Below are 22,687 nucleotides of genomic sequence, written 5' to 3'. Positions count from 1 at the left end.
TACCTGGTGTGGAACCTTCTTTAAAATGAGAGCAATGGCGAGAAAGAGAAATTAAAAATAAATTGAATAAAATTGAATAGAAAATACTTTTTACGTGCAAAAGGCAGACATTTGTCTTTGGTTTGCATGTGATCTGCTATCAAAAAGGGTACATTAGAACACATCATATCACTCAGACATTAAAACCCATCTACAGGAGATAAAATAAAATAAAATAAAGTTAAATAAAATAAAGTTAAATAAAATAAAATAAAATAAAGTTAAATAAAATAAAATAAAATAAAATCACATTTAATTAAAATTTTAAAAATGAATTAAATTAAAATGATCTGTTGTTGTTGTACCCACCTCTGACTGCGAGAGGCAGCATTTCATCTTAAGAGCGTCCCAAATCAAAAGACGAAGAAGAAGAAGCACTTCCTGTAAGGTCAAAGTTGTTGTAGTTGTCACAGCTAGCATAGTAGCTAACTTCACCCCGATAGGACAATTAACTCTGTCAAAATGGAAGTAAATCAAGCGAAACAGGAACACCTACTCGCATTAAAAGGTATTTTATTTTTCTTTCAACAGCATAAAGATAGTGATTATAGATATATGTGATATATGTTGTTTTAGCGTTAAATATGTCAGTTCGCCGCTGCTGTCATTTGTTGTTGCTGTCAGCTGCTAACAGCGCTAGCTAAGACAAAAATACACTTTTACAGTCGATCATATGCAATCAAGACTGTAACTGACAGGTGCAGCTTTAAAGTGTTTTTGTTATTGTTATTGACCTCAAAGCTGAGCTCGAAACTACACTGTAGCAATATATTACAGCAAGAAATACACCATAATATCAGCTCTAACGTTACTGTTGTTAGCTGGTTTAGCTAAGGAGCATAAAGTTGGCTTCTTAATGAGTGAATTACGCCCTAAAATACTCAGTAGCTTTGTTATCTTTTGGTAAGCTGTGTTTGTTATGCGTCTGTAACTGTATATGCTCGTGTCACTGTGTATAAGTACGTGGAGAGCTCCTGACAGTCAAAGTATGTGTCAGGCAGCTACTTAGCCATTACACTTGATTCTGTTTCTGATGACTTTTTACCCATTAAAAATGTGTTTAAATTGTTTATTTAAAAGATACAATAAATACTGAGACCAGATCTTGCATATGGATCCATTGCACACACGTGTTATTTGTCTTTACAAGCTCACAGCTGCTAAAAATATACCTGTTATACCAGTAAATCATAATGACTAACCAGTTTAGCATTCACACTTTCAGATACTTGTGAGTTCTGTGGCTCTCCGAGGAAGCAAAGTGTGTTGAAATATGTAAACCAAATACATGTATTTCCATACAGCAAATGTTATTATTTGCATTAATGACTGCCTCTATGCACAACACAGGGCAATTTCTAATCAGTACCCTATGATTAGTACTGAAGTTATTGGCACTAGGATATACTGAGTGGTAGAGATTAACATCACCACAATAACTAACAGACCTGTGTGTCCAATCACTAACTAATGTCACTTTACTTTACAGTGATGCGGTTAACAAAACCGACACTCTTCACAAACTTGCCAGTGACATGTGAAGATCGAGATCTGCCAGGTAAGTTTATTTCCCAGACAGAATCTGTATGCAATTGAATTCTCCGTTAAACAGATCCACAGTAGAAGATGTGTAAGGTTACCAGCATGTACAGACAACAGGAGGTATGATACCTGCAGTAGCTAATGGCGTATTTACGGCCTCCTTAACCTGTATTTGTTATTGCACTTTTAAATGATATTGACTTTTTTATTGCTGTGGATCTGCTGATGTTTCCGCTTGTTGTTTCAGTGTCTCTAAGCTAGCAGTCTGATCCCTGCCACACAGAGCATCTTGTCAGGGAAACAGATTTTGCAAATGATTCTACTGTTGATCAATAATAATAATAATAAACGTATACAACAATAAGCAAAGAAGCTACATATCAAAATAAGTAAAATAACAGCATCAGCCAGCACACAAGGTGGAAGGCTTTGAGAATACCCATGAAGGTTACATAAGTTAATCAAATAGTTGGTGAGTCATCACTTTAAGATCCATTGTTAGATCAAGTAACCTGCATGTCTTGGCACTGTTGGAGGAAACCGGAGCACCTGTTGGAAAGACAGGGCTCTCATGTAAACTCCACACAGTTGTCCGGGCTCAGGTTCAAAGCGCTGAGCCACCGCGCTGCCTTTGTTAATGCTGTCAGTGTGTCTGTCACAAGGCTCCTAGTAATGATCTGAAGGAGAGAAACGCAAAGATTAGCATAACAGACTGTAGTGTCAGTTTGAGTTTAGAAATTCAGTCAAAGTCTCAGCATGACGGCTACAAAGGAAATCTATTTTTGGAAGCTTCCTAAAGTTGCAGAAGCTGTCTTATGTTTTTAATATCAACTGTGAGTTTTTACAGGCATGTACAAGAACAAAGGGCACTAATCATTATAAATACTCAAAATATGATCGCTTGGATTTTAGAGAAGTTTATAATCACTATTTCCTAATAATGTGCACAAAGGGAAGCAACATAAGGACCGAGTCCAGGCTTAAGTGGACGTCTTGCTTCTGCTTTTCCTGCTCCCAAAATAAAACTCTGAACCGACAGCTTTTCTATGGTTGCATTAGGATTTCACAAACATCCCACTCAAGTCAGCGCGATGAGAATTGATGTAATAATGCTAGTGTTGGTAGCGTATAGCATTTTGGAGAATTTTCCTAAATTTGTAATTTATTTACTTTTACAAAATAGAATCCAGTCCACATCTAGTCGAGTCAATTTTATTTATGTAACCCAATATCACAAATCACAAATTTGCCTCATGGGGGCTTTGCAATCTGTACAACATGCGACACTCTCTGTCCTGAGACCCCCCAAAAAACACTTTAATAGGGAAATAATGTTAGAAGCCTGAGGAGGGATCCCTGTCTCTGGAAGGACAGACTTGTAATAGATGCTGTGTTTACTGAATAGACCAATTAGGATGAAACAATTATATATAATTATATATATATATAGATAGTAAACATCTAGGCGATGAGGAATGGATCCAGCAGGACGTTGAGCAACTTCGAGCCACTCGACCTCCTCTCCACCATGGAAACTATCAGTATTACAGATTTACAGTCTCAGAAAGTTCTCCCAAATTTAGATGGCGAGCCTCCAGAGAGTTTCAGTGTTTGTTTTCCCCCCCTGATAAATTACAGCACAGAGAAATGTGTCCGCTGCTCTGGTAACTGAACTCCTGACAAATCGTAAATCAGGATGAACTTTTGTAGGCTCGGTCGCTATTTATACAAGAGTTGCAATGAAGTGACGACTCATCTGAAAGTTCACAGAGATTAATTAGTTGAATTTGACATTAGATCCATAAAACCATGTCACTCTTTGCTATCATGTAGCACCTTTAACTCCTGCAGGATCTTCCAGATGGATCTTATTGTTGTTATTAATAGTAGAGATGTATTTCTAGGAGTCGTAGTAGTATTAATTATATTAGTCAGCGAGTTGATCACAGCATAAGATGTAAACCTTCTGACTGCTTTGAAACCTGCAGTGCACACAATACACCACTTTAATAAAACCTTATAGGTGTTTCTACAGCTTTACATATTTAGACAGTCCTCCGACAGACAGCTTAGTACGGACTGTGACGTTCAGTTTAATTCAAGTTACACAGAACATTAATATTTGGATGTTACAAGCAGATCTACTGGGATAGAAGTGTGTTTTATATTGTGACCAATTTATAAAATGTTAAAGTTGCATGCAGGTAAAAAAGACTGAATTCTATATTGTTATGTGTGACTTGTCCCTTTTTGAATTTACATACAAGGACTGTTATTCTAGTAATATCAGTAATGTGTGTGCACTTGTTTTCTTCGTTGGTTAAAGGACTTCTCTCTTTGATGCAGAGATGATTAGAGTGTTAACTCCTGTTATATATAGTTATATATATATATATATATATATATATATATATATATATATATATATATATATATATATATATATATATATATATATATATATATATATATATATATATATATATATATATATATATATCACATGTACTTCTTTGTGTGTTTCCCTCCTATAGGGGATTTGTTTGGTCAACTCATGAGGGAGGACCCGTCCACCATCAAAGGAGCAGAGGCTTTAATGCTGGGAGAGATGCTAACATTACCGCAGAACTTTGGGTGATAACCACCAATCAGTTTTAGGAGAATTAAACACAAAATAACTTTTCTTTTTAAAGTTCAAAGATTTGACTTTTCCCACGTCTCTGCATTACACAGAAATATTTTCCTCGGCGAGACCTTCTCCAGTTACATAAGTGTGCACAATGACAGCAGCCAAGTTGTGAAGGACATTCTTGTGAAGGTACTGCACAAGAGGAAATACCAAAGCAACACTCTTTTATTACACTTTCTGATTTGTGATTTGATCCTCTGCAGGCGGATCTACAGACCAGCTCGCAGAGGCTCAACCTCTCGGCGTCAAACTCTGCAGTAGCGGAGCTCAAACCTGAGTGCTGCATCGATGATGTCATCCACCACGAAGTTAAAGAAATTGGGACCCATATGTGAGTATTTTGTCTCCCAACTGACCAAATCATGGAAGCAACACGTGTTTAATGTATTCTAAATGTTTCCTTCCTCTCTTCCAACTTCCAGCTTAGTTTGTGCCGTCAGTTACACCACTCAGTACGGGGAAAAGCTCTATTTTCGGAAGTTCTTCAAATTCCAGGTGAGTTATATTTGAGCGTTGTCATTAGATGACAGACGGTGTGTGAGCTCGGAGGAGACTTGAGAAATGTCACAGGTCTACAACAGGGAATATGCAATTACCGTCCTCGCTGTGGATTTGGTGTTTCGCCGTGTTCAGCTCTCAGTTTGTGAAGTAATTGTGACAGTATTCTCTTCTGTGGAGCAACGTCTTCAGTATCATTTCCAGTTTGATAAATCATTTTCACATTGGAATAATTCTTTCCTGCGCCATGGAGGTACAGTGTGACAAACCAACAGCATTCAGTTTACAATCTATTTTCAATCAGGTTTTGAAGCCGCTCGACGTGAAGACAAAGTTCTACAATGCGGAGGTAAGTGAGCCGCTCAGACACCACACACACTCTGTGCACTCGTGTGTGTTACCACGTCCTTCTGCAAATAGAAGAACTGTATTGTATGACAAGTTCTTACTGTACCATATACTGTACATGCTTCATATCATATTTCATGTCATAGTTAGGAGCATTGCCATATGCTAATAGGGGCAGTTAGTATAAGAATAGTCTCCGGGGAAACCCTTGTACCTCCAGAAACGTCAACTCGACAGAAAAGCTGTTTTGTTTCGTGAGCTGGAGATCAAGCGTTTTCCTCAGAGGCAACAAGCTTCTTTCTCATTGTCATACCAGTAGCTTTTTATATTAGCGGTATGCAAATATTCATTGTCATCATCCTTGGCATGTAACTTCATTTGTTTATTATGTCTTGTATTTTATTTTCTCCATTAGAGTGACCTCAGTTCTGTGGTAAATGTTCCTTCTGTTCTCATCGCTGAACATTAGCTTCTCTTAATCCTTTTTGGTGCAGCAGACTTTGTCTTTCTGGGGCCAATAGAGAGGTGCAAAGTAGAAGAATGGAAAGTAATCTATGAATTACATAAAAGGCTAAATAATAATAACAAAGATAAACCAGCTCAACACCTTGACATACTTTCCATTATTCTTTCTTTTGCCCTTTCTTTGGACGCTCATGCTTTCTTGCAAACTCATTTGCATTGACAATACCGTGTGTAATCATTGGGGATATTATGTGTCTGCTCTGTGGTTCTTATTCTCTATTTGTCAAGATAACATTGCAGACGTGAATGACGGCGTTTGACTCTTATTCTTAACTTCCGTATTGCCGGGTTGAAGGTGTTATGCGACCAATTTAAAGGTCTTATTGTCCGTGATTCTAAAAGCAAAATGACTTTCTTCTTCCAATCACTCACCAGGTTGGAATGGCTTTGCACTCTGTGATTTAACATTAACCTCATTCAGAACGGGTCGTGATCAGTTCTTATGTTATGAATTGCAAGGCATGAACTAATCTCTGCTTCCCTCTCATTGTGTCTCGCTGTATCGTAGAGGTTGCACGGAAAATGTGACAGTTGTGAGCACCGCAGAGTGTTTTCCAAAGCATCAACTAGTTGCCTTACAATCCTGTACAAACACCATGTGAAGGTGCCAGAGACAGATATTAGGTTATTGATTACACTTTAAGTTATACAACTTTATTATTGCTTTCCTTTTTAATATTAATAACTAACAAACACATTGTCTTTTGTAAATCCAGAGAGCAAAGGTTTATTCCTCAAAGTCTCTGATGCAGACGTCATGGCCGCTCTAAATGATGATTATTAAAAACACACAACTAGTTGATGTTTGCGAGATCTGTCGATTGGTACAAATCAGTGGTTGTGCAACCCCTACTGTATACTGTGCTGGTCAGCACTTGCACTAACAATGTCCTCAAAGGTCCACTGAGCAAACTAAATAGAATTAAATGTATGTGATTAATGTTTGATGTTTGTCGATTCATTCCACGACTCCCACGTCACTTTAGATTTAAAGGATGTGTTCACATTTAATCTCAAGACATTGCTCACATGCTCATGCGTACGTTAAAAGAGTTGCAGCTCATTCCTCCTGCTCGTACTTTAAAAGATCCAGTGGAAGTGGAAGTGGAAGTGGAAGTGATGGACACAAACCACAGAACTTTTGAAGGGATTTTTTTTAGGACAGGAGGGATATTACAGCAACCAGTAACTGGTGAAACGTACACATGTGCGTGTGAATAAGACATGAACACATGTGAACCTATCCTTTAAGACAGTAGGATTTCGCACAAGCCTAACCCCTCTTAACACCTAATGATAAAGTGCATACGTTGCTCAGTTCGCCTCGGAGATAATGTGTTTGCACTTTTAATTGTGAGCAACGCATGTTAGTTAGTGACTCGGGGCTTCTCCGCTGCAGACAGATGAAGTGTTCCTGGAGGCTCAGATCCAGAACATCACCACCTCACCGATGTTCATGGAGAAGGTCTCTCTAGAGCCCTCCATGATGTACAACGTCACAGAGCTCAACACAGTGGCAGATGGAGATGACGGGTAAAAGCACTTTATCTTTTATATTCCTTCTCGTTACTGTTTTTCACCGTCGGCCTTGTACACTCGACTCTCATCCGTTTCTTTTCACTGCCAGAGAGTCCACATTTGGCAAAATGTCCTACCTGCAGCCCATGGACACACGGCAGTACCTGTACTGCCTGAAGCCGAAGCCGGAGTATGCCGAGAAGGCCGGCGTGATCAAGGGTGTGACGGTGATAGGGAAGCTTGACATCGTGTGGAAGACCAATCTCGGGGAGAGAGGGAGGCTGCAGACCAGTCAGCTGCAAAGAATGGTATTCAGATGCTTTTTCCTTTATGTGCACTATTGCTGAAATTACAGTTAAAAATAAGTTTTGCAGGATTATCTTTCTAAGTTCTTTACATTTCGTTCTCCATCTGTAAAAAGATATGTTTAGCCAGGATCATTTCTTTAGTTACTTTAGTGAAAAAGGTGGAATAAAAGCTTTTTCAGATGAAAACGTGGAACGCTCTTAGTCCTATTTAGACCTGTGGAGCAGAGGTGTACTTTAGCCTCTTGTGGCTGAAATGAGTATTACAACAACACCACTATCCTCTTCCAGGCTCCAGGGTATGGAGACATCAGACTGTCTTTGGAGATGATTCCTGACACAGTCAACCTAGAAGACCCGTTTGACATTATCTGTAAAATCACCAACTGCAGGTAAAAACATCTCCAGCCCAACATATGATTAAATCATTTGAATTACAGGCCCGACCCAGTAGCACTAACAACCAACTTCTTTTGTGACCTTCGTCGTAAGCGAAAGAACCATGGACCTGATGCTGGAGATGTGCAACACCAGGTCGATCCACTGGTGTGGTGTATCAGGGCGACAGCTGGGCAAACTGAGTCCTGGTGCCTTCCTCTCTCTGCCCCTCATACTCCTCTCGTCCGTGCAGGGCCTGCAGGTACGATCCAAACTGTTAGGAAAACTCTTCATATCCTCGTGCTGCTCTCGCTCACGTCTTCACGTCTTCTGTTTCAGAGTATTTCAGGATTGAGACTCACAGATACATTTCTGAAGAGGACGTACGAATACGACGACATCGCACAAGTGTGTGTGGTCTGCCCGTACACGAACAATGAGTGCTAGGAATTTAATTTGGCTTTTCTTTTTTCTTTTTTTCTTTTTTTGCATTTTAGATATGAATGGACCAATCGTGGAATTCTGCATATGACGCTGACATTTCACTCTTTTTTGCAACCTGAGGGGATAAAACTGTATTTTAAAATGAGTTGTGAATAATATAAATCACTTTCTTTGAAAAATAATTATGTAAATGTGCATAAATGTTAATAAAATCTCTGTGATCTTTGATTTCCCTTTCAAAACGTATACCACGGTGTGCATGGAAGTATTTTATGAAAATGTGCAATTTATTGTTAGGACTATATATTACTCTGTGTGACGCTCTGAGCATATTTTCTTCAAATGTGTAGATTTTAGGATTTTTCTTGAAGTTTTAAGCCACATTTTTCTGACACACGGGCAACATGTTGTCCTAAATGGTGGACAGAGATTGACCTTATCACCGGTCGTACTGGGTCCTTCTTAAGGAATCTTAACAATGCAAAGCATGTGGAAGCTTTCTGCGAGAGCATGTACTATAACCGGGGAAATGGTGATCGTAAAAAGACATAAATATCAAATTAACAACGATAGTAGATTGTCCCTCAGGCACATTTCTGTCATATAATATAATATGTCACACTTTTATATATAAAGACACAAAAGCATGACTCGTTGGTCAATTTCAAGACATTTATTCACATGTTTTAGACAAAACATTGTGCTGCCCTAGCATTTGTTTCCATAAAGCATCTCATCTCAAATACCAGATTTAGAGCATGCAAAAGGAACAATCTAGATCATGAACAATTAAATATGCTTAAAGGGGGGAATATTTATTTTTCTGCTAAAGTGCAATAACAACATAATGCAGGCTGCAAACACTGCTATACAATTACATGGTCTTAATCAACAGTTAAGTAGTGCTCATTGAAAAGCAGTGAAGTGAGTCCCAATAAACAAGTAGAGCCTATTCTGTCTGTTAAACAAGGTGCACTATAAACCTGATGTGTGACGGTTATTGTATGAGAAAATGCTGAGATGTTCCCTGCAAGGCTGTAAAAGTACATTCCTCCCTAACCCTCTATGTATCATGACTAGACAGAAGGATCCTTAACTGAGAACATAAAGCGGCCAGTATGTTCAGCACATATAAAACACGATCTCTGCAGAATGTGAAAGCACTAAAAAGAAGAATGTACTCATGTCCCTCAGGAGGCAGGATGAGTTCTTGGCTCTTTTTTTTTATGATAAGGTGTTTCAAATATGTTTCGCCCTACATGTGTGGGATGCTTCATTTCATGGTCCAGTCTCTAGGCCCTCATCTCTCTCCGCCCCAAAGTCTTTAGTCACAGTAACGTGCCTTCAACCCCATCCTCGTCTCTTCATTCCAGCTATGCCGGGGATTTGATTTCAAGAAATGGGTGTAGAGATTGTAATTGCGCCATATGATTGCCCTTCCTCGGAGAAAAAAAAGCGTGAGACTGAAATAAACAAAAAAAACAATGCACGTTAATATATTTATGTACGGTCAGCGAGGGTTTGGTTTGAAGTATAAATACAATAAAACACCTGAGTGGATCATGAGTGCTCCTCGGCGCTGCCGCTGAACGAACGGCTCCGGATGTGGTTCCTTAACTGCTCGATCAGCTCTGGGTTCTGCTGCTGGATCTGCTGGGCGAACTGTTGACCCCTGAGAGATGACACAACTTTGTCACAAAGAAGATCGCTCTCGCTCTCGTGTTTGTAGAGTACATACTGCCAGTAGATGGTTAGCTAAGCGTTAATACTCGAAACATCACCAGGAAGCCTCATATTCAGACCTGAGTGCCATATTTAAACATGTATACGTCACAAATGAATAAGCAAACAGTCTTTTCATTTTGAGTTGACTGTACTTACGCTTCAATCAAGCTGGAGATGTCTGACAGTCCACCCACTCCCGCTGCAGGACCCCCGACTGCATTAGACATCATTCCCGACATACTGACCGCACAGGGACACAATGACAGTCAGTCAAAGCATGTTGGAAGTGAAACGCACTTACACTCTAAATTGCAATCAATCCCTTTTGACACTCACAGCTGTTGTACTTGTTGGTTCTGCATCACGCTTGCAGCCTGTAAACAGAAATCAAGCTTAAATCCACTGTGTCACATGTGTTCAGATTACATATGTTTGAGGAAATCAATGTATCATCTAGTGCTGCAGGATCATACACAGCTCTCTGATTTAGATGCATCTTGTCATTGATGATGCAGTAAAAACTCTGGCATGCTTGTAGAAGCGTTCTTGGCCTGGCAGACGTTCCCATGTGTCAACGTTTAGCAAGTCAGGACTCTCCGGGCCCAGACACGGCCCTTTCCACTAGACAATAACTCGGTTGATTAACGGGCCGACTGTCACTCATGCTGCTTATAAGGGAAATGATCTGGTGTGACAAAACAAGCACCTGTCTCCAGGGACAAACCTGAACAGCAGTGACCTCCATGACACAGTCAGGCTTGTTATGTACAGTGCACACATTAGGACTCATGCTTACCATGCTGATGAAAGCAGGGTTGTTGATTAAACTGGCCATGTCAAATCCCAATCCAGCAGCTATCTGTGGCACACATGCATAGACAAAGGTCAAACATACAGGATGTTACGTAACACAATAAGAGCTAACAGGAAGCTTGTTTTTACTTACTGGACTGGTTGCTTCTTTCTGCTTCTGCTCTGCAATCTTCAGGTTGGATTTATAGGTGTCATTCTCAGGGTCTAATACCAAAGCTTTCTTGAAGAAGGAAATTGCCTCCGGATACTTGTTCATGGCTGTCAAAGCCAAACTGGAGGCACAAATGAAAAGGAACAGACTTCATTCACAGACCTTGTAATAGATGCGGCAGATTATCTACAAATACCCGAAGAAACTGGTTTTAAAAGTGTGTAACGGTAAACTCACCCCATCCGCCCGTACGCTTTGCTGTAGGTAGGATCAATCCCAATGGCTCTCTCACAGTCACCAGTTGCCTCTGTGTAATTTCCCAGTTTACTGTGCGCTGCAGCCCTGCAGAGTGTTACATTCAGAGCCCATGCTTACCTCTAATCCTGGCTTGTTTCATTGTGTTCAGATACATAACGCTCAAGGGAAGATTGACGAGCACCGTCTAGCGACACAACATCACCGACTATTGATGACTGTTGTAAATACCTATTGCAGTAGTACACGGCGTTTCTTAGGTCCAGGTCAATGGCCTTTGTGTAGCACTCCACTGCACATCTGTAGTTCTCTTCTTTCATGTGATTGTTCCCTAAACATTTGTAATGTTGGACACAAAGACAGATTGTGGTTACCTGGTGGTGCTACCAGGGATGCTACAGAGGGAGGCACAGGTATCGGATTGGAAATGAATTTAACTTTACCTTCATTCTTAAGTTGCTCTGCTCGTTCGATGTCCTCTGGAGATGGGGAGCTCTCTGCTATGGTAACGTTGTCATTCTAAGTACATGCAAGATAAAAGAGTTAGAACTTGAACTTGTAAACAAAAGACTTTTGTAAACATTTTGACCTGACAGGAGAATAAAGCACAGGTGTAACTCATATCATTAAGGATGATTCTATTATATATAAGCTGGTTAATACCCAGCAGATGCACGGCCACACCTCAAAGTATGATATAGTAATAGTGATATTAAAAAGCCTAAATGTCTGGCATGAGAAAGTGTTGACTGTAGATAATGCAACATACAATTAGCTTCATCCCGATCCCAGATACTGAATTCATAATGATAAAATGATGTACTTCCATCATATGTTAAAGCACGGATGGTGCAGTACCCACCTTGAGCAGGGAATTAAGGAATATATCTGTCAGAGGCTGTGGCACAGCTAGATGGGAGTCACTGGAGCTGATCTTAAAGGTCGTCTCCATACACTGTATCGCAACTGCAGAGATGTTGATGAGATAAATGACATTTTAAGATGGACGCCAAACAATTGGTCTCAACATAATTATTTTGGTGAGTCAGAGCTTGGCTGCACATTCAGAGAGAGAAATCAAAACGTCCTCATATACGACTGAAACACGCCACCGCAAATACTGCACAGTATGCCCTAAACTGGGATTCTTTTGGGAGAGAAGAACATAAGTATATTACACACGCTGTCCTATATTTGTAAAGTAAAGGTGCACAACGAGATGGCCTACCTTCAAGGCTCTCCTGCTCATCAGAATTCAAAGCACCACAATGTGTTTGATCTCGTAGGAACTGCACAATAGAGAATGCCAGACGCTGCTCCACTGCCATTTTTATCTAGAAACTGCTGCACACAGGAAGTTGTTTGGAATGAAACAGAAAGGCACCCACACAGAAATGACTGTATTATTCATAGGGTGGCACTTTATACACGTGTATAAAACACATGCATAACTAATACTTTTATAGTTAAACTGTTGGTCAGATTGCAAACATCTACGGTTTATCTAACAGGTTCATATTTATACGAGAATAGATACTGTAGTGCGTTCATGGAGGCTGATGGATCTGAAATGTCCTTTTCTACGTCACTGGATTCCATCTATGTCGGTAGCAAAGGCTGTAAATAAAATGAACTGTATGAAGTTACTTTGAATTAACAACCATTAAGGGACAATCTATCAACTGACACATTTGATCATTTATTTATGGTAAGAAACAGGAATTTATGATCCTTGTATTACAGGCGGCTTCTGTAAACTTGGCTTAAGTGTTGCTCTATAGCATTAGATATTCATGACTAAATAAGCAGAAAATCAAAGTACTATTTATTCATATTGATTAATGTTGTTTAAATATGATTTAACAGTCAAAGCCCTGCTCATCTGCTTCATCAGGACTGTGGTTCATGTCGGACTCCATGACTCATAGCAAGAAGGTGATTAAGAGGGTATTTAGTTCATGCGATTATTATTATTTATGCATTAGTTTTTGTACTCTTAATACAAAAAGTTACCACTTGCAGACAATATATAAGTATAAGTACAGTATGTGGTGGTTACATGGTTGTTTTTTTTGATGGTTTGTTCAAATCCACCCACTAAATAAAGTGGTATTAAATTAAATCACCACAATATTGGCTCAACAGCAGAACTTTACCCAGGGGCCCCCTTACAGGTTAATGTAGTTATTATTCTATTATCTCCAACGAATACTACAAGAGATGATGCTGCTGATGCATCTGGTTCTTGTTTCCAAGACAACTCACAGGAGGATGAAAGCACAATTATTTTAGATTAGAACAAAAAAAGAAAAAAGAAAAAGGCATTGGCTTTTGCAATTTGTTTTTCTCTGTCTGACCAAAGCAGTCGCACACATATTAGTAGCAGAGGGGGCAAACAAGGCCACTAAATGCACTGTAAATAGACTCTATATGGGGGAAATGGATTGCAGATACAAACACTGCCTCACATTTCCATCACGTACTGATGATCGTTGTCAGATTCATTTAGGTCTGGCTGACACAGCCCTCCCTCAGTTTGTGTTGACACACGTACATGCAGTGATGCAGAAGCTGTGATGTAATACCATAATGGGAGACGAAATGTGTTTTTTTGTAACCATTATACAGGCTACTTTAATAAATACAATGCATTCAAGAAAACACAACCACTGAGGCAGGTGTTTGTCATATGAAGCTCGTCTTTAGGCTAATCGTCCGGACCGAACAAGGCTCGCGCACTGTGCAGCTCGTGTGATGCTGGCTAAAAACAATCACAAGCCTCTGTCACCGAGGCAGCAGAACAGGCGCGAGGAGGGGAAGGAAAAGGTCGACCTCAAAACCCCCACGAAACCCTATGAAGCCAATTTATAAATAACACTGTGTCAAAGGATGCTATTCAGAATCCCCCCCCCCCCTGCCCGCCCACCTACCTGCGCTCTTATCCAGCTGTCTGCTGCTACCGCGTCATGAGGACTTGTGTCGGATTTGATCGCATCTTCGGCGCCTGCGCGTTAAAAGCGGAAATAAGAAACGTTTTCCACATTTCAAAGGAGAGAGTGCCCGCTGCTGCTGCTGCTGCTCTGTGTGGACTGAGCTACAGTAAGAGGAAAGAAAGTGGAGGGGGGATTTTTTTGGCACGGAAAAACGCATGAAACCACTGGCATGTGTGCGTTAAGAGCTGTAGTCTGCCGAGCGCTTTGCAGGTATGCTTCAGGACAAGTGCACCGCTTCATATCTGCCGTGTTTAGTCTGGTTATTTAACACCAGTGCGACTTGCTGCACTGACTTTATTGGCAATTGCTGTGTATTTAATTTAACACCTGTTAATAATTTTTTTAACGGGTATATATAAAAAGTATAGCTTCCTGCACTTTAAAGGAAACTCTCTGATATGTATTTAAGTTTTGGCAGTGATTTGTCACAGCTGCCTTGCAATTTATGATCTTGTTTGAAAGGCTGCCATGCCATGAAACTCTACACTGAGTAGACGTGGGGAAAAGGACACACCTCTTAGCATGGAAAAAATGCAAAGCACGTTTAAAGTGTGACCTTGAATATATTGTGGCCTAGTGCCATCTGTTTAAATTAAATCCGAACTGTAATAATGTTTTAAACTTTGAAGTTAAATTGGGATGTCTAAATATTTACAGCGTCTCTAAACCTTTCCGGAGAATGACCATCCAGAGTGGGTCTGTGATGTCTGCCAGAGACCGCTCCTCTCAGGCAGGAAATAAGAGAAACGCACTGAGATGGGACCTGACCCCAGATGATATCAGGACCTCAACAGACAGCTTGATTAACAGAGTAAAAGCGGTCTATGATGACATTGGATCTCTAAAGATAGAAAATGTTTCAGTTGAAAACACCCTGAAAGCCTTGGCTCATGCCAAACTGGACTATGCGTGTAAGTGTCTCAGGATAAATCTGGTGATATGCATTTTTCTTACCAAGTGTATGACATGTGTAGCCAAAGCCTCTGTGCCGTAGAAGTCAAATGTTGTCTAAAACATATTAAAAATACATCAGTGAGCCTTGCTGTTACACTGGCTGACATGGTCCTTCATTATCATGAACCTGGTCACTGTAGTTGTCAGTCCTAAATACTGTACACCTAAATATTAACTATAGCACCAAATGTGTATTAATCTGCATCTGAAAATGGTCCCCAACAAACACACAATGTAATCCTATTAGAGTAAAGTTTGTTAAAAACAACAACAACAAGGAGATCATGTAGCCTTTTTAAAATAAGATGATATAAAGTATTAGTAAGCTGATTTTTTTAAGACAAAATTCACTGTTTTTGTGTTTTCTTCTGTTCCCTTAGCGTCACTCCATGTCCTTGATTTCCCCCAATACGTTTGTCCTTCTAAAGAGGTTCGGGCAGCGAGCACGGAGGCCGACAAGAAACTGTCTGAGTTTGACGTGGAGATAAGTATGAGGGAAGATGTGTTCATGCGAATCACAGCCTTGCAGGTACGCCTCATGTCACATCCACTTGGACACTCACAACATGAGGGGGGGGGGGTTGATATAAAAACACACCTCTTATCAAACCTCTAGTCCTCTAAGATCACAGTGGTAAAGTTATCTTAATGGTAGAAGACGTGGAAGCTAATTTGATACATTTATCACAGAAGCTTTGCCAATTATATATTATGTTCACATTGTATGTCAGCCACAGGGCAACCAGGTGGACGAGAAGGCCTGGAGTGTTTACAGTAGAAGTGTTGGGGGTCAAATGAGGGTTTGGTATAAACGTTATACCCCCACCACTGGTTCTTATTTAGCTTAGGAAAGAAATTCAATCTGATCTTTTCGGTGTTGGCCAATGCTAAATGTTTCTCCATGCAGGAGAGGCTGTCTGACCTGCAGCATGATACATGCAAGTGAATACATTAGAAGTTTGTTTGTTTGTTTGTTTTTTGACAGAAAAAGCTCCAAGACAACCTTTCACCAGAAGAAAAGAGATTCTTAGACAGACTTGTTACATTAGGCAAGCGGAAAGGACTGCACCTGTCTAAAGACATGCAAGAGGTAATGCAATATGTGACCTGATTATTAAAGCTACTTTAGTTTTGACAGGTATATTACCTTTTTTTTTTTTAAAGAGTTTGTATATTAAAGGAAACAAGCAATTGCCAGCCTTGTGTTTACATTTTGTCCACAAATTCTGTAATTCTTCACTAATCATAACAACAATAACAATATTCCTTGTCTTCTCCTTTTCTCTCCAAAGGAAATAAAAAGAAGCTCCAAGCTTATATGTAAACTCTCCATAGAGTTTAACAAGAATCTGAATGAGGACAATACGTTTCTTGTGTTTTCTGAGAATGAATTGGGTAAGTCATAAAGCCGAGCCTGGTGGACTGTCTGCTATTATAATTGCCTATTTCCATTTATGTTGTTGACGTTCTGTTAAGGTGGGCTAGCTGATAGCTTTCTCAATGGACTGGACAAGACAGCAGATGGGCGGTATCAAGTGACACTTGAATATCCCCATTACTTCCCCCTGATGAAGAGGTGTCACAATCCTGAGACCAGGAGGAAGATGGAAACGGCTTTTCACAGCAGGTGTAAAGAGGTAACTTATAAGACTTATGAGTCTGATAAGGAATCTGTACATCCTACACTTCCCTGAACACCGTCTGTTTTTAACTTGGTGCATATACTGTTCACCTGCAGCTCTATCTGGAGAAATAGTGCTGTTACTTGCAAGTACTATGCTTAAAGTTGTAATCCTTAAGATGTTCATGATGGAGTCCGCCATTCTCAAATTCAAATTACCGACCTACACACAAGGACATAAGAGAAGATGGTGCATGCACTTTATCCAGCATTGCTGTTGGTAATTTCATCTCCTTGATCTCTGCCTGACAGTTTACTGTTCACTCCCCTACAGCCGTAGTAGAGCTGTATTAAATTACTGCTAATGCAAACTAAACATTTCCTACTGCTGCCTGCACATTAAAAGCATTCAACTGGTGAAACGCAAAGTGGAACGAGCTGTTGCATGAAGAAGTGCAGGTGACAGTCTGCACACCTGCAACTCGTCTGCAGTGTAACCAACTGCTTTTAATGGACGCTACTTGTGCAGCTTGAAATTGACCCTTGCTCACAGAATGATGACTTCTTTACTAAAACAACTTCTGTTGTGTTTCTGACGAAGCAGACTGAAATCTTAAGGATGACAACTTCAATAAGCAAAAATTAGATATTTTGCAAATTGTCTACATAAGCTGATCTGCATATGTTATTCCACCCCTTTGCTTTTTTTTTCCCAGGTAAACACAGCGATCCTTGAACAATTGATACAACTGAAGGCAAAGGTCGCAGACTTACTTGGTTACAGTAGCCATGCGAACTATGTGCTGGAGATTAACATGGCCAAGAATGCAAGCAATGTGTCTGACTTTTTAGGTATGAGCTCGTTGACATCGCACCACTCGGGCACACAAACACATAAAAGACGTGTAATTTAAGATGAAGCCATCTGATAACCGCTTTGCATTGGACAAATAAACTTCATTGGACAGATGGATGTGGCTCAACTAGAAGAGAGAAACGCGACACCTCATGCCTGTTGAATGTAATGTAGTGAATGTGGCACTTACATGCTTCTCCTGTGTAGTGGAGCATACTCTAATGCAGGGGTGTCAAACATGCGGCCCGGGGGACAAAACCGGCCCGCCAGAGGGTCCAGTCCGGCCCGCTGGATGACTTTGCAAAGTGTAAAAATGAGTTGTTTTGATCATAAAGTAAAATACTGTTCCAGATACCTGTGATAAAATGTTGTGTGCCTTCGTAGATACACTGTGATCTGTACGTTATAACACACATGTGTGAATGATAAACTGAGGCACAATATTGTTAAAATTGCAACTTTCTTTCTTAAGAAATGTCAGGTTGTTCATAATGTTTTGTAAAAAGATTAAGTTCAGAATGTATTTGTACTTTTTTGCACTAAAACGAAGGGAAACATTGTGAGTTGTTATTTACAGGTTATTATGCTGTGATGTTACTGGTCCGGCCCACTTGAGATCACATTGGCCCCTGAACTAAAATGAGTTTGACACCCCTGATCTAATGTATTATTTATAGTTATAGTACAAATCTGTATGACTGAGACATAATTGATTGGAATTAGTCGTGGGTGACGTGACTAAATGGAAAGAAATCCTGCTTTAGTCTTTTAGATTTAAACATATTCCACTCTGTTCTATGTGAGTGAGACTTTGTGCTTTGAAATGAAACGTTGTTCATAAGGTGAACTGTGTCCTTTTTTTTTTTTACCACTCTACAGATTCATTCTATGAAACACTGAAGCCCATTGGAGTTAAGGAGAGGAAATATATTCTCGCACTAAAGAAGCGGGATTGCTTGATGAAGGGCTACCGGTTTGATGGACAGATCAATGCCTGGGATTTACCTTACTACATGAATCAAGTGGAGCAGTGCAAGTTTGCTGTGGACAAAGACAAACTGATCGAGTATTTCCCTCTTGATGTGGTGACAGAAGGACTGCTTGGTATCTACCAGGAGCTGCTGGGACTCAAGTTCACAGAGGTGGAACATGCTCATGTGTGGCAGGAAAATGTCAAGTGTTATTCAGCCCGGGACACGGAGACTGGAGAGGAGGTTGGCCAGTTCTACATGGACTTGCATCCAAGGTAGAGATTTATCACTTCAGAGCTGAAACTTAACAATGATTGATTGATTGATTTGATTGAATTTTTACGTCTATAGAATATCAGACAATTGTTCCCAGAGCCCAAATAAATGCCTTTTTAAATGTCTAATGTTGTCAAATAAAAAAGAAAAGCAGCATATTGAGAAGTTGGAAGTGGGGAATGTGTGGCTCTTGATCTTTTGTAATGTCATCTGTATTAATGTTCATGTTCAGCCTTGTTGTGTGACATTTTCCAACCTTATCTCCCACCAGGGAAGGAAAGTATGGCCACGCAGCCTGCTTTGGGCTGCAGCCCGGCTGCAGAGGACCTGATGGAAAGCGCAGGCTTCCAGTGGCGGCTATGGTGGCTAACTTTACCAAGCCCAGAAAAGGCTGGCCCTCTCTCCTCCAACACCATGAAGTGGAGACTTATTTTCACGAGTTCGGTCATGTTATGCACGAGCTCTGTTCCAAGGTAGGCCACTGTGAAGACGTTGTCGGCAGTTTCGTCTCATTTGCATATTATGTTTTTATATAATAATTGGAAGGATCGGGTTTGAACTTTCCCTGTGTTTGTTTCAGACCACTTTTTCAGAATTCAGTGGAACCCTGGTGGAGACTGACTTCGTGGAGGTGCCTTCACAGATGCTTGAGAACTGGGTTTGGGAGAAGGAGCCTCTGAAAAGAATGTCTCGCCACTACAAGGATGGCAGCCCGATTCCAGAGAGTCTGCTCGACAAACTGATTGCATCCAGAGTCGCCAACACTGGTCAGACACTTGACTGTTTAGAAAAATAAATACAAATCTTTACCATGTATACAGAAATCAGTCTGTGTTGACTTGTTAATCCTCTTTAGGGATGATGAACCTGCGTCAGGTAGTGCTCGGTAAAGTGGACCAGTCGCTACACAGCAGCCCTCGTGCAGATACAGCTGAGGTGTTCGCAAAGCACTGCCAGGACATCCTGGGTGTTCCTGCTACACCGGGTCAGTTGTAACATTAGCAACTATTCAGTCAGAGAAATATATGCATCAAGGTTTGATTTAATCGTCTCCTATGAGGACGAATAAATACTTAAATTGTTAAATTTCAAATACAATTCATACCCCACTGTTGGCAGGCAAGGATTTTGCATTTTTAATTTTGTTGTGTGACCTTTTCTATCTGGAACGTCTGTTAATACTTTTTAACAAAGACCATTTTGATGTACTGACAAAGCTCTGTTCCCTGCAGGCACCAATATGCCAGCCAGTTTCAGCCACTTGGCTGGAGGATATGATGGTCAGTACTATAGCTATTTGTGGAGTGAAGTGTACTCCATGGACATTTTTTGCAGTCGTTTTAAAAAGGATGGCATTATGAATCCAAAGGTGGGTGCGTCATATAAATGCATAAATATATAAATATATCTATCTCTCTATCATGTCTGAAATGGAAAATGTCTTTCCAGGTTGGAAAGGAGTACAGACGGGTGATTCTGGAAGCTGGTGGCTCTGTGGATGGCGTGGACATGCTGAAAACCTTCCTCGGTCGCGGGCCGTGCCAGGATGCCTTCTTTCAGTGCAAAGGACTCAAGTCACAGAAAACACCGACGTTGTAATTTCATAAATTCTTTAAGTCTTTTTTTGTCAAACCAAGGTAGAATGCCTTTGCTTAAGTGTATTATTTACTGTGTTAAAGTTATTCTTCTGGATATTTTCTACCTGTTGGCATTTGTAAATGTACAGTGGATCATGATGCACAATTGGCCTTTTTCAAAGCAGACATGTAACTGGTCATAGTGAGAAAAGCACAGGTGTTACTAATGACATTAACTGTGTGTGTGTGTGTGTGTGTGTGTGTGTGTGTGTGTGTGTGTGTGTGTGTGTGTGTGTGTGTGTGTGTGTGTGTGTGTGTGTGTGTGTGTGTGTGTGTGTGTGTGTGTGTGTGTGTGTGTGTGTGTGTGTGTGTGTGTGTGTGTGTGTGTGTGTGTGTGTGTGTGTGTGTGTGTGTGTGTGTGTGTGTGTGTGTGTGTGTGTGTGTGTGTGTGTGTGTGTGTGTGTGTGTGTGTGTGTGTGTGTGTGTGTGTGTGTGTGTGTGTGTGTGTGTGTGTGTGTGTGTGTGTGTGTGTGTGTGTGTGTGTGTGTGTGATCAAAGTAACAAGGGCATGAAGTCTTACATGCAGTGTAGGATCTTAAAACGGCACGTGATAAGACAAGATGGCTTCCAAAACCTTACTGTGAATACCTGTGATGTATCTATACCCCTACTTCCCTCCTGTAAAACGAATAAGCCTATTGCTAGAAAATATCTCCAAAACCGGATTAAGAAAATATGTTCATTATCAAATTGCGAAGAAGGGGGGGGTTTGCATTATTTAGTATTTCCCCTGCAAGGAATAAAGTTGTATATACACCAGGGGGCGCTATATGATAGCAAATGCTGGTATGTGAGTTTTAACACTAAAGAAAAATGAATATCGTTGGCATAATACTTTTTCTATGCTGAGAATGACTATTTATGTGAATAAAACAATTTACTTTTGAGTGCTATAAATGATCAAACTGTAAATAGTGCTAACACCTTTTTATGTATGTAGATTAAATAAACTGTCTTATATTTGCCTGCTGATAGTCTGTGTGAATACCTATTCTTGACTTAATCAGAGATAATACAAATAAATAGTTGTCAGGCGAATGTATTGGGGGGAGATACGGGGGGGGGGGGGTTCATTAAAGGTGGTGAGATAGTGAAAGCATCAGCTCGGTGTACATGGGAAGGAGACTTCTGGTGGACAGCCTACTCCTACATGCAGACACAGAGGTCGCAGAGAAGAAACCCTCCGCTTCATGTTGCTCCCAAACAGCCTCCATGTAGCTTCACTCGACTCTTTCAAAGCTGCATGATTAAACGAAAAGGAAATTATGACTGAAAACATCTGTGTGCGGCATACTTTAGATGAAAAGGTTTCGCTCTGCCGGAGGTCGTACGCATTTTTGTCTTTTGTATTTCCTTGCTGAATGTCGTGGACATTTTGGATTTTTTTAATGCTCTCTGTCATTAAGTCTTACCAATTAAGGACCCTTTTTTTCTAATTTCTTCACCTGTCGTTTAGTTTGAGTAAGGTAAATACTTTTGGGTGTGGAAACAACTGGCGACGTCAACGTTAGACAACTTGAGAATGTGCGCACTGGGCCAGCTTCGAGTTGCTCTTTAATGGGGCAACATTAGCTAACTGCTAACGCTAGCAAACCCCCCTATTGAACTAACCTCAAGCAAAGCAGTTAAGCTAGCTAATGCCCACTTCTTGACATTATTTGGATAGTAGCAACTGGCCTATAGCCTGGACATCAGCTGACTCGACAGTAATTCAGGTAAGTCTGTCTTTGTTTGCTCAAGTTACTGCTTATGTCTGTGGGGGCCCCACACAACATGCTAACATCACGGCTAGCTGCGTAGCCGAGTGTCGTTGAGGTCCCATTCTGGCGCTGTCCGATTTGAGCTTTACATTAATTCAATCGATTTTAACACTATAATTATAACGTTAACGCCGTTTCTGGGCTGTATCTGTAATGTACTAAGTGTCCCCGTGTACCTGTTGTTGTATATGTGTGAGGTTTGGACGGTTACAGGAGATTTAAGCAGCTGTCTGTATTAACAGCTGTAACGTTACATGGCTGCTCCACTGCTTCCTTATCTATCCGGAACAACCAGCAGATTCACTATATCTCACTGTAAAACATTTAGAAGTATCAAGTCATTAATCTGGGTTTCTTTTTTTACTGCCATCCATAATATCAATAACGTA

At 40.4% G+C, this 22,687-nt stretch overlaps 4 protein-coding genes across 7 annotated transcripts in view; 3 read left to right on the top strand and 1 right to left on the bottom strand.

Annotated features, from left to right (window-relative positions):
• The first annotated feature begins 410 nt into the window (after positions 1-410).
• trappc13 (trafficking protein particle complex subunit 13) lies at positions 411-8,532 on the top strand. 2 transcript variants are annotated; one of them, XM_029444394.1, is made up of 13 exons: positions 411-547; positions 1,529-1,597; positions 4,116-4,215; positions 4,315-4,399; positions 4,474-4,601; positions 4,693-4,765; positions 5,073-5,117; positions 5,532-5,549; positions 7,041-7,174; positions 7,269-7,467; positions 7,756-7,856; positions 7,957-8,104; positions 8,182-8,532. In XM_029444394.1, the coding sequence occupies exons 1-13, from the start codon at positions 502-504 to the stop codon at positions 8,287-8,289; spliced, it is 1,254 nt and encodes a 417-aa protein (XP_029300254.1). In that variant the 5' UTR covers positions 411-501; the 3' UTR covers positions 8,290-8,532. The 2 variants fall into 2 exon arrangements, with proteins under 2 accessions (XP_029300254.1, XP_029300255.1); XM_029444395.1 differs by lacking the exon at positions 5,532-5,549.
• A 909-nt stretch (positions 8,533-9,441) lies between these two features.
• Positions 9,442-14,274, bottom strand: sgtb (small glutamine rich tetratricopeptide repeat co-chaperone beta). Of its 2 annotated transcripts, none has more exons than XM_029444396.1 (12): positions 14,161-14,274; positions 12,459-12,574; positions 12,093-12,196; positions 11,674-11,749; positions 11,462-11,561; positions 11,213-11,317; positions 10,958-11,096; positions 10,808-10,870; positions 10,348-10,385; positions 10,168-10,251; positions 9,838-9,958; positions 9,442-9,749 (listed from the first exon to the last, which is right to left on the bottom strand). In XM_029444396.1, the coding sequence occupies exons 2-11, from the start codon at positions 12,556-12,558 to the stop codon at positions 9,847-9,849; spliced, it is 921 nt and encodes a 306-aa protein (XP_029300256.1). In that variant the 5' UTR covers positions 12,559-12,574; positions 14,161-14,274; the 3' UTR covers positions 9,442-9,749; positions 9,838-9,846. The 2 variants fall into 2 exon arrangements, with proteins under 2 accessions (XP_029300256.1, XP_029300258.1); XM_029444398.1 differs by having other exon boundaries at positions 12,459-12,571; positions 14,161-14,267.
• On the top strand, positions 14,256-20,735 carry nln (neurolysin (metallopeptidase M3 family)). Of its 2 annotated transcripts, none has more exons than XM_029444393.1 (13): positions 14,256-14,329; positions 14,881-15,134; positions 15,558-15,706; positions 16,163-16,267; positions 16,470-16,572; positions 16,654-16,814; positions 17,515-17,650; positions 18,534-18,900; positions 19,173-19,374; positions 19,482-19,668; positions 19,758-19,886; positions 20,134-20,270; positions 20,351-20,735. In XM_029444393.1, the coding sequence occupies exons 2-13, from the start codon at positions 14,903-14,905 to the stop codon at positions 20,498-20,500; spliced, it is 2,058 nt and encodes a 685-aa protein (XP_029300253.1). In that variant the 5' UTR covers positions 14,256-14,329; positions 14,881-14,902; the 3' UTR covers positions 20,501-20,735. The 2 variants fall into 2 exon arrangements, with proteins under 2 accessions (XP_029300253.1, XP_029300252.1); XM_029444392.1 differs by having other exon boundaries at positions 14,256-14,433.
• Positions 20,736-21,639: 904 nt separating this feature from the next.
• erbin (erbb2 interacting protein) overlaps positions 21,640-22,687 on the top strand; it is a 44,529-nt gene continuing 43,481 nt past the window's right edge. The window contains 1 exon segment of the mRNA XM_029444237.1: positions 21,640-22,253. The gene's annotated coding sequence lies outside the window, so the exon portion shown is untranslated.

This window comes from Cottoperca gobio, chromosome 12 (assembly GCF_900634415.1).
Source record: "Cottoperca gobio chromosome 12, fCotGob3.1, whole genome shotgun sequence".
NCBI lineage: Eukaryota > Metazoa > Chordata > Actinopteri > Perciformes > Bovichtidae > Cottoperca > Cottoperca gobio.
The sequence above is the reverse complement of the archived record's forward strand: the minus strand, read 5'-3'. Positions and strand labels throughout refer to the sequence as shown.

Excerpts from the sequence above, each read along its gene's own strand:
- trappc13 (XM_029444394.1), top strand. The coding sequence starts at position 502 with ATGGAAGTAAATCAAGCGAAACAGGAACACCTACTCGCATTAAAAG. Across the intron at positions 1,598-4,115 it reads TGAAGATCGAGATCTGCCAG|GGGATTTGTTTGGTCAACTC; the intron begins GTAAGTTTATTT and ends TCCCTCCTATAG. Across the intron at positions 4,216-4,314 it reads ACATTACCGCAGAACTTTGG|AAATATTTTCCTCGGCGAGA; the intron begins GTGATAACCACC and ends TGCATTACACAG.
- sgtb (XM_029444396.1), bottom strand. The coding sequence starts at position 12,558 with ATGGCAGTGGAGCAGCGTCTGGCATTCTCTATTGTGCAGTTCCTACGA. Across the intron at positions 11,318-11,461 it reads GCCGTGTACTACTGCAATAG|GGCTGCAGCGCACAGTAAAC; the intron begins GTATTTACAACA and ends AACACTCTGCAG. Across the intron at positions 10,252-10,347 it reads AACCAACAAGTACAACAGCT|TATGTCGGGAATGATGTCTA; the intron begins GTGAGTGTCAAA and ends CTGTGCGGTCAG.
- nln (XM_029444392.1), top strand. The coding sequence starts at position 14,393 with ATGTGTGCGTTAAGAGCTGTAGTCTGCCGAGCGCTTTGCAG. Across the intron at positions 19,375-19,481 it reads TGCACGAGCTCTGTTCCAAG|ACCACTTTTTCAGAATTCAG; the intron begins GTAGGCCACTGT and ends TGTTTGTTTCAG. Across the intron at positions 19,669-19,757 it reads ATCCAGAGTCGCCAACACTG|GGATGATGAACCTGCGTCAG; the intron begins GTCAGACACTTG and ends AATCCTCTTTAG.